Consider the following 10,340-nt stretch of genomic DNA (forward strand, 5'->3'; position numbering starts at 1 on the left):
ATTGCAAAATGCAGAGAAAAAAAGGGAGTGCCTGAAAGGGATATTTGGGATTTTAATGCTTATTTACATTTAGATTATAGAGTTTATTATCAATTGGTAGAGATAAAGACCTACATATGAATAACTTATGTATTATGAGATAAAGTATAGTTGATAAGTTAATAACTTATGTTATCAATTTGTAATATAAGAAATTATGTTAACCAAGTCACATAAATATAAGGGTCATTTTCATCCATTTCTACGTTACAAGTTGAAACAAGTTATGTTTGAGTTAGTCCAATTCGAATTGATTATTAAATAGATTATATATATCGTATTGTATTATTTATTATTTATATAAGTCGCTTAAGTCGTGTTTGGATGTAAATTGTGAATAATAATATTTTATACGTCTCATTAAGATTAGTTTAACTTTTTTAAATTGAGATGAATTTATTTTTTTAATTGAAATATATGGAATATGTTGAAATGATTTAACTTTTTATAAAAAATTAAAATGAATTGAGATGAATTGAATTGATCCAACAATCAAACACAGCCTTACTGTTGAAACATGACCCACAAACTATAATTACAATCTTTAAAAGCAATTAGAAGCATTTTCACAAACTCATGAAGTTGAAAATTATTATTTTAGTCTCATATTTTATTATATTTTTTATTTGGAATATTTTAAATAATATTTAATTAATTGATATGTAAAATTATTTAAAGTATTATTTTAAATGAATCGCATCACTTTATTGGTATTTGCCACGTCAAGCACCGGGGATAGGTAGTTAGCTCATTATCCGCTTCATTATTCTTTACGATATCCCTGACATTAGTGTGCTGTGTCAGATAATCACCATGCCAAGTAAGCGGAAGGCAAAATGAAACCTTCTTCCTGCTGGGCCTGGCTGCGCGATTAGCTTATTTTCCCACCATTCAAGCTTGCATATAAAGGGCCCTTTGTCTCTCTTTCTCTCCTAAGTTGGAGTGCGTTGCCTTTTATTTTCTGTGTAGAGCTTAACCCTCGCAGGTACGATAAAATTTTGTTACATGGTAGATGCCAACTGATACTTTAGATCTTTTGTTGTCACTTCTTATGATAAAATGGTTGTTCGTAGTCATATAATGTCTGATCTTTACGTCATTCTCCAATCTTGTCATTCATGAGATTTTTTATCCTCTTGGGGTTTTTTTTTTTGTCATTCTCTTTATGTTGTTTTCTGAACATATGAGATTCTGTTGTATGATGAAAGGCAGAGTAAGAGAGAGAGAGAGAGGAAATGAAAAGATGGTGACTTGGGTCCCCAGTGAATGCTTCGGCCATTTCAAATTCTCACTAACCAATCAGTTAGCCTCGGATACTGGGTTTTTCCTTTCAGTTTTTCTCCTCTCTTCTGTTGTTTTCCTTTCCTCCTCTCTATTTCGTATCGAATCGAAATCACTGACAATGACTTGTAAATTTTAAAAGGAAAAATTCTAGACATAAGTTTCACATATTACACATCATTTAAAAAGTATATGATTTTATTTTTTTATCATTATATTTCATATTTTAATTTAATATAAAATATGAGAACAGAAAAATAAAATCGTATATTTTTAAATGGTATGTAAGAGTGTGAAACTTCTGTGTAGCACAATTTAATTAAAAGAGAAATGATAGTTGAAATGCGCAAGTGTCAATACAGTATAATTATTTAAAATAAATAAATAAATATGAAATTTATATAAAAATAATAATTTTTTAATAATAAACTTTATTTGTTTTTAAAACGATTTTATTACGTTTATACCCTTTATGATTTTATGTAATATTATTCTTATTTTTTATTTAAAATAAAATTAAAAAATAATTGCGTAAAAATTGTAAGTTTATAAGTTTTGAAATAATAATGCGAAGTTATTAACAATAATTTGTGATTTGAAACGCATTGATTTGGGTACCTATCTCAGAAGATAAGAAGCCAGCTGGTTTTCCATCCACGAAAGGAAAGATTCACAGAAAATGGAACGTGACATTATAATAGATATAATTGGGCGATGAATGCCATAGTTCATCTGGTTCCTCTTGTGATTCCGTTTATTGACCTTTCCCTTGCATAAGAGTCCAACAGTGGCTAAGTCGACGTGGATGCAAACCGACACTCATGCTTCTGGCATATTCAAGAATATATTCGTACATCTGACATTCCAACTGTGGTTCAGTTTGGGTTATTTGGAATCTCAAAACTAAACCCTGTTCTTTTAAGGTTTCTTTTTGAGTCATAAACCTGTTTGAAGTTTGAGAAAATGAGCTGTTTGTTTTGATTGTTGAAGTGGTAGCCTTTTTTGGGAGGGAGTTCTTGGGAGTTACTCGTCGAAAACAAGAAAAGAAGAATAAATTCTTGGGTTCTTTTTCTTATTTAACTGGTAGAGTAGTTTTTGCCTTTGCATGTGTTTGTTATGGCTGCTTTACATCATAAAGAGCGAAAAACTGTTTTTCCTCCTTGGACGTTTGAGAATTCTGTTTCATTTTTGTCAACAATTCTGAGAGTTTGCCAATAATTTGTTTATATATATCATTAGATTTCCTGTTCTGTCGAATATTTTCAAACTTTATTACTGTTATGCAGCGTATAAGGATCGCCAATCATTTCAATCGAGAAGTTTTTCTGAAACCGAGTTGAAGGCACTAAAGAAGAAGAGTTTACACTGGTGTGGTCATAATCCCCTCACTGTCTTTCTATGATTTGTTTTTATGTTGCTTGTGAACTGACTTCTTGAATTCCTTCCTTGAGCCTAGTTGAAGACGAAATGACATGATAGTGATCAGGACTAATCGAACCCTTACTGTTTGAACCTTAAAAACTCCGTGTAAAATAGTGATCAGACAAATTGAGGGTCAAAAGAGTTGAAAATAAGCCATAGATATTTTATGAAAATGGATACTTCGTTAAAAAATTGCTGAAAGCAATAAACAGTACAGATTTAAATGAGGAATCTACAATTATAAATTGTTTAACAAACTCAGGATCTGATTGCCTCCAAACTTTACTCTGTTTAATAACTTTGCAATGTTGGGCCAGTGAGTGTGCTGCACCATTTGCGTCTCTTCCATTATGTCTGACTTCTATTTACAAAGATCTATGACTTCAGCTAGCAAGGCTTCTTGATGAGACATGTTCATATTTGTTGCATTCAGTCGATCCACTATAGTTTTTATAGTCACTTTCAATAATAATCTTTGGGGTACCCAAATGAAAGGTAGACTGCAGCCCTCATAGAACTTCTAGTGCCTCTATACTTTCCACTTCTTGTTCCCCATATTCAGCTTTGCAAATTGCCATTAAGACTTGACCTTGTTCATCTCGGAGAATAGCATGAATGCCAGATTTATTTTGTTCTATAAAGATAGTTCCATCCACAAATTGAGGGTCAAAATGGTTGAAAATAAGCCATACATAATCCTGTTTTTGTTGGTACTAAATATTTTTCTTTTAGAATCTAATGAGAACTGCTTTTGATTGCACATATTTTACATTAAAGTTCCTTTCTTGCTTTCACAGTGGAGATTATAATTTTATCAGAATTTTTGAATTATCCAATAATGGTTGGAGAAAAGAAAGTCTGTAGGCATCAGTGGGTTTGAAGTTATTCATTTCAATTGATTCTTTCTAGTTTAGATGCATTTTTCTTTGGAATATGGTGTGCGAATTGTTTCTTATTCATTTATTGTTCAGTTCTGGAAAAAATGATTACTCGAACAGTGGATCTCCGGTCTGACACAGTCACCAAACCAACTGAAGCAATGCGGGCTGCTATGGCGACTGCTGTGGTTGATGATGACGTTTTGCACCATGACCCAACTGCTTTATGCTTGGAAACAGAAATGGCAAGGATCACGGGGAAGGAGGCAGCCCTATTTGTTCCCTCAGGCACAATGGGTAATCTAATTAGTGTGCTTGTTCATTGCGACACTAGGGGAAGTGAAGTCATTCTTGGAGACAATTCCCATATCCACATTTATGAGAATGGTGGCATTTCAACAATTGGAGGTGTGCATCCAAGGACTGTAAAGAACAACCAAGATGGAACAATGGATATTGATTTAATTGAAGCTGCCATTAGAGATCCAGGAGGGGTGCTCGTGTACCCTACTACAAGGCTTATCTGCTTGGAAAACACGCATGCAAAGTAAGGATTATTATACTTATCAAAGAGTTATGTCTGCCTTGTGGTAGATAATGATACCCTAACCACTTTTTATAATCGATGTCTTAAATGAATATATTGGGAGATTCCACATTGTGTGCTGTGAAAGCTGGTTTTTCTAGGGGAAATTAAAAGGAAATCAGTTACCTGTACTTTCACTTTTTAAAACCTGAATTTTTAATATAATAAACTCAACACCTGTACTTCTACACATTAAATTTAAGAAATGAAAAAAAAACATCGAAAAAAAATTGTTTCACATGTTCACATATAATTAAAAATATAATAATAAAAAATATAAAAGATTGGAGGCATCCCCTGTCACCCCATGGGGTGGCCTCCTGCAGGGTGGTGGAGAGGCCCTGGGAGGGGAGGAGATCCCCTCTGCCTCCACTTGTGTGGTGTTGGTATGGGGTGGGTGGGAGGGGTCATGCCTCCACTGCACAGGGGGAGGAGTGAGGATCCCCCAACCTGCTCACCACGTAGGGAAAGAAGAATGGGAGACCACCCTGCGCATCAACCATGCCAGTGGAGGCACTGTAGGTAGGAGAGATCCCCTTCTCTGCCCTCAGTCCCTTTCTTTATTCACTTTTACTTTATCTAATTTTTCGCTTTTTTTTGTAAAACACATACATATTTCCGACATGTTAGATGAAGTATCTGTCAGCATTGGCGTTTTATTTTGTTGGAAAACATCTAAGGGTATTGAATTTAACATGCCGGTAGAGGTGCCATGTGGTGGGAGGGATCCTCTCCACCACCCTTGGTGCCGTGCTTTTTTTTTTCTTTCTTTAAGTTTCTTTTATTTTATTTTTCTATGTAAAAAATACAATACATGTTACTGGCATGTTCAACGTGACTGTCATCTTCGGCATCTTATTTGTTGGAATATGCCTGCTGGTATTGTCTTAACATGTTTAAAAGCACAGGTGTTAAATTTATCCAATTAAAATCTCGGGTCTCAAAAGTAAATTGTGAAAAAGCACTGGTACCTGGTTTCTTGGTTCTCCTTCGTTTGATGTTTTGCCTGCCTCTACATGCATGCTTTATGAAATATATGCTTTTTTTGACACCAATTATTAGGGACCTGTGTGCTCATGCAGTTGTAATGCACAAATTTTATTGGGTTGAAAGGCATGGTAAACTGCCCTGCAGATGCAGAGTTGGCGATTTCTCTGTTAACAGTTAATTCTATTACTTTTGTTATCATTTTTTTTATGGTTGTATTGTCCAATGAAACTAGTTCTTGTTTCGAGGCTTCTTCAAATTTCATCTGAACCGATGATATTTTCTTTCCCAAGGGCAATCTTCCCTCAATTAAAGTTAATTGTACATAACTTTAATTGCTAATTTGTAAAGACATGCTTCCTTACATCACAGGATAAAATGCTACTCATGCTTCCATATAGCTTTAATTTGTATTGAATATATAGGGGAAGGATATGAAATTTAGCATAGCTTTGACAGTAGCTCATTATTAAGTATTTCTAATTTCTTCACCTCATTTTTTTCCATTCTTCAGTCTTTAGGATCACATAATGATTTTGTTATGCTCATCCCTCACTTCTACATGTACGGAGGTTTGATTGAACTGAGTTAGTTTTAACTTTAATTTTTCAATGTCCAGACAAATATAGCTTGTGCTCTCAGTTTTGGGACTTGGACTGCTAAATGTATTATCATTCCAGTTCTCAAGTCAATTTGGATGTGTGTGGCTTTGAAAAGAAAAAGTTAAATTCTTCATGTGGCATGATGTTTCATTCCATGTTTGCACGTAACTTCAGAGTGTGGAAGCAGTGCAGTCAGCTGCATTAATTTCAGTTTTAGGATTTTCAGAAGTCTGGAAAGTAGCATAATAATGAATTTCACATTCTTGTTCTCTTTGTTTATTCATACTCAGCTCAATATCCTAGGAGGCTCATATGAATGTAAGATAACTGAAGTCGTCTCTCATGGACTTTTGGTCAAACCTGTCTGCTCTTGATGTGAAACATTGATCATAACATTCAAGACTTTTTTTATAGTATTAACACTTCATTAAAGGGTACAATCCAAGTACCGAGTAAGTATACAAGAAATAAAACTATCTAGAAGGAGAAAAATATATAAGAAAAAGGGTAATGCTACAAACCACACTCCTTTCGGGTTGTTCTTGTATTACTTTCATTTTTTTAGTTCAGGCCAGAACGAGACATATTTTTGCAGGAACATTACTTTGTAATCCTTGGTCAGGTTGATGGGAAGGGATGTATAAAGATCCATGCTTTATATTATTACTACCTAAAAAGCTATATTTTGTTGTTGCAATCAGTCTAGAATCCACGTTCAAAAGTACCTGAAACTACACTCAGCACAGTATGGAATTTTCTGAGAAATTTAAGCAGTAGCTCTACTTTGAGCAAATTATATTATAAGTATTACACTAATTGCTCTTGAATCTATGAACTGTATTGCTGAGGAATATGAACTTTTCTTCCACATGGTGTTTCTTTTTTCCCTATCAATTTATTGAACCATCAATATGTTTTTCTTTTCACTTTTTAACTGTAATGACTGTGTATTCTGTGATTGTAATGCCTTACGAGTGGCATCTCTACTAAATGTAGCTCTGGAGGTAGATGTCTGTCTGTAGAATATGTAGACAAAGTTGGAGAGCTAGCCAAAAAGCATGGTTTGAAGCTTCATATTGATGGGGCCCGCATTTTTAATGCATCGGTTGTAAGTAAAATTTTTTGCATGTGTTTAGTTTGTCATTGCGTGTTATTGTGTGGTATGTTCGACATCCATGTGGAGGTAAGTAAGTACGTCCCTGGAGTTGTGATTTAGTCCATATGATGTGCTAGAAAGCCCTATGGAAGCTTAAATTTTGCTGTGCAAAATGGTCAAGTACCTTAGAGCACACTTTTTTTTTCCTACCTTTACCATTTTCCCACATATGTTGAACCTCATCCTCAAACAGGTTAACACACTTAAATGCTGGAAAAGATTCTCACACTCATGAATACAACTGCTACAATATGCTGTATGATATCTCTTGAAGCAAACTGCGGCATAGCATCATGAAAGGGGCCATCATAGAAATTTGTGAGCTAACCTGCTCGAGGATGACAATATGAATTATAGTGCACTGTCTAAAATTAGCTATTGTGCATTGGCTAATTCCACTCTTACGAGGGGGGCCATCATAGAAATTTGTCACTTTGTAATAGTTGATATATGGAAAACGTGATCTTAATGTTCCTATAATTGCTACCATGCGGTGGCAGCTGCTTATTTTTTTCATCTACTTGTTCTAGGATATGGATAATTTACCTTGGAGTGCCTGTTATGATGCTTCAGAGGCATTTATCTGCCATATTTTCTACATTCTTCACTTCTAAGTAAATGCATATATCTTCTATGTAAATTTGAGCTGAACATTCCTTTTCATTGTGAATGATGATTTTGGATCAATCTCTATTTCTGATGCCAATTGTCTTTCTTCAACAAATTGTGAAGTATATACTATATGAGTTGCTAATCCAGAAACATTGGTATGCCAGGCACTCGGCATTCCTGTTCATAGGCTGGTGCAAGCTGCTGACTCCGTTTCGGTATGGTTGCCTTGTGTGGGCATTCTTAGATCTTTTTATTCTGCAAGTTTTCAGTTTATCACTTGTTGATATTACTTGCAACTTAATTCTGAAGTTCATTATTTATTAGACCACATATTGCCAATGCTTTTGTCTCATTTAAATTTGTGAACCAGGTATGCCTGTCAAAGGGTCTGGGTGCTCCAGTTGGATCTGTTATTGTTGGCTCCAGAAGCTTTATTGCCAAGGTACCAACGAAAATTATATGGTTAGAAGTATCAGCAGCTCCTTAGATCTATTAGAAAACTTACTTAGCATCAAACTCTTTTGTTTCCACCTGTTAGGCCAAAATACTTCGGAAAACCTTAGGTGGTGGGATGAGACAGGTTGGGATCCTTTGCGCTGCTGCTTTGGTAGCTGTACAAGAAAATGTTGTAAAGCTTGAAGGCGATCACAAGAAAGCTAAGATTTTAGCAGGTTGGTACTTAGTATTCTAGTGTACTTGTTTCATATTGCATTATCGTTGCTGGGAAGAATAATTATTCCCCTGGCTCTTTATTTCTATGTTCTCTCTCAAAAATTCCAGAAGGACTGAGTCAAATCAAAGGAATAAAAGTCGATGTTGCTTCAGTGGAGACCAATATTGTAAGTATCTTAGTTATGTGAATGTTGGTTGTTTTTCTATGTAATCAAAACTCTTGAGATTCTAGTTTACATAATTTAAGATTGGGAAGTTGCTGAACCAAGTATTAAGTGGTTAAGAAACTAGTTTACTGAATCTAGTTTTTATTATCAAGTAGCTTTGTGTACGCTTGCTCAATAACAAATCATATTGAAAGTGGGACACATGCAAATCTGCTTCATGCAAAGGTTTGAGCACAACTTTGCACAAGATTTGTTCCGACAGGATTATAATCGGAACCACTATAACACTTCTGGAGGATTAATTGTTTCTCCTTGTGATCTCTCACATTTTATCTTTTTTTTTGGGGTCCATATAGAATGATTCAAGTCACTTGACACTTCAGGTTGAGTTCATTTGTTCATTTGTATATTACATATTAGTGCTTTTCTTGATCTCATTCATATAAGCTGAACATGTACTAATACATACTTTTGCTTTGGTACATCACCAGATATATTTTGACATAGATGAAAGCTCAAAGTTCACAGCAGAAAAACTGTGCGAGTACTTAGAAGAACATGGTATACTCGTGACGCAAGAGGGCCCATTAAGGTCTGGTTTCCTCACAAAAAGCAGCTTAAATCCATGAATTCCTTCGTAGTTCGTCTTTTCGTTGTTTTTTTTAAGTCCAACTCATGGATTTAGTTTTTTCAACAAATATAAGCTTAAAAGAAGTAAGCACGTGTGTTCATATCAAGTGATATTTTTATGATTATTGATTGTGTGTCCAAGCAGAAAGAGGGGTGTGTTGTTCTAGGATCTACGCAATAAACCAGAGAACTTGACTAATTACTGAAGATGTAGGAGGGCCTCACTTTGTGGGTTTTACGTACAAAATTTCTTAATGGAAAAGCTAAAGTTTTCACCTTTTAGTTTCAACATGTTATTTCATTTTCTCTGTTTGTTGCATGTCAAAAATAGAGGCAAGACTTTCAATGCATGTTCAGTTCAGATGCTCTGATATGGCACATTTTCTTTGATCCCGTTTATAAAGTTAGACAGTAGTTGTTTTTGTTAGACAGGAAAATGAATCAAATGATGATGTTGGTGTTGGTGTTTTTGCTGTTTCAGGATCAGGATTGTCCTCCACCACCAAATTTCTGAAAGTGATGTGCAATACACCTTGTCATACTTTCAGGTGATCCACCTCCCACCCTTCACTAGTTTGTTCCTAAAATTTTGTAATTTACACTTGCATTTGAATTTCGCAGCATGCTCTATCTGGTGTTCAAGATCAAAATGGCATCTAGTGGGAGAATTTGTCATCACTCTCTTCCTTCTCAAGAAGCCCATTGGGTTTTCTAAACTCGAATAATTTCGTATTTATTATTTTTATTTAAATAAAGCAGCTCGTGAAAATGTCCGAACTTTCGTGAACAATAAAATACGTCTTGATGAAAAGTTCGATCGCAACTTGTGTTCGAATAAAAATTAAATGAATGAAATTTGACTATTTACTATTTGTTAATCGACTCGTTTATATATGTACTCTTTATATAGTTTAATTGAACTTTTTATTCTATTTGCTTTTAAGATTAATTTAGTTGGTCCTTCTATTAAACAACTAAATTATTAACTATGTTGACCTGTATGTCACACGTCATACAACTACAAAAAATAAAAAACTAAAAACTACAAAGAAAATTTGGAGTTTAAGAAAAGGAGAGCGAGAGATAGGGAATCATTGAGTAAGAATGTAGTGTCACTTGAGAGTCCGAGACTCCAGTTCTATTAAGCAAGAGTAGAAATCGGTTTTAACAATTTTTGAGATAAAACCAGTTTTCAAAAATAAATAAATAAAGTTGAAAGTTGAATAAAATATTATGAGAATATTATTTATTAATATTATTATTATTTTGAGATTTGATAAAGTTGAATTTAGACTTGAAAAAATTGAA

The 10,340-nt window shown here is 34.3% G+C and overlaps 1 protein-coding gene across 4 annotated transcripts; it reads left to right on the forward strand.

Moving 5' to 3' along the window:
- Positions 1-906: 906 nt before the first annotated feature.
- Positions 907-9,910, forward strand: LOC109018377 (probable low-specificity L-threonine aldolase 1). 4 transcript variants are annotated; one of them, XM_019000530.2, is made up of 11 exons: positions 907-1,024; positions 2,607-2,688; positions 3,714-4,167; positions 6,792-6,903; positions 7,728-7,778; positions 7,934-8,005; positions 8,102-8,234; positions 8,344-8,402; positions 8,894-8,994; positions 9,514-9,580; positions 9,654-9,910. In XM_019000530.2, exons 3-11 carry the CDS (start codon positions 3,725-3,727, stop codon positions 9,690-9,692), a joined length of 1,077 nt encoding a protein of 358 aa, XP_018856075.1. In that variant the 5' UTR covers positions 907-1,024; positions 2,607-2,688; positions 3,714-3,724; the 3' UTR covers positions 9,693-9,910. The 4 variants fall into 4 exon arrangements, with proteins under 4 accessions (XP_018856075.1, XP_018856074.1, XP_018856073.1 ...); XM_019000529.2 differs by lacking the exon at positions 907-1,024 and adding an exon at positions 1,958-2,403; XM_019000528.2 differs by lacking the exon at positions 907-1,024 and adding an exon at positions 1,958-2,243.
- The last annotated feature ends 430 nt before the right edge of the window (positions 9,911-10,340 follow it).

This window comes from Juglans regia, unplaced genomic scaffold (assembly GCF_001411555.2).
Source record: "Juglans regia cultivar Chandler unplaced genomic scaffold, Walnut 2.0 Scaffold_682, whole genome shotgun sequence".
Classification (NCBI taxonomy): Eukaryota; Viridiplantae; Streptophyta; class Magnoliopsida; order Fagales; family Juglandaceae; genus Juglans; species Juglans regia.

What these genes read in the sequence shown, in the direction of transcription:
- LOC109018377 (XM_019000530.2), top strand. Translation starts at nt 3,725, where the DNA reads ATGATTACTCGAACAGTGGATCTCCGGTCTGACACAGTCACCAAACCA. An exon ending in GCATTTTTAATGCATCGGTT is followed by an intron (nt 6,904 to 7,727) that starts GTAAGTAAAATT and finishes TTGGTATGCCAG; the next exon opens with GCACTCGGCATTCCTGTTCA. An exon ending in ACACCTTGTCATACTTTCAG is followed by an intron (nt 9,581 to 9,653) that starts GTGATCCACCTC and finishes TGAATTTCGCAG; the next exon opens with CATGCTCTATCTGGTGTTCA.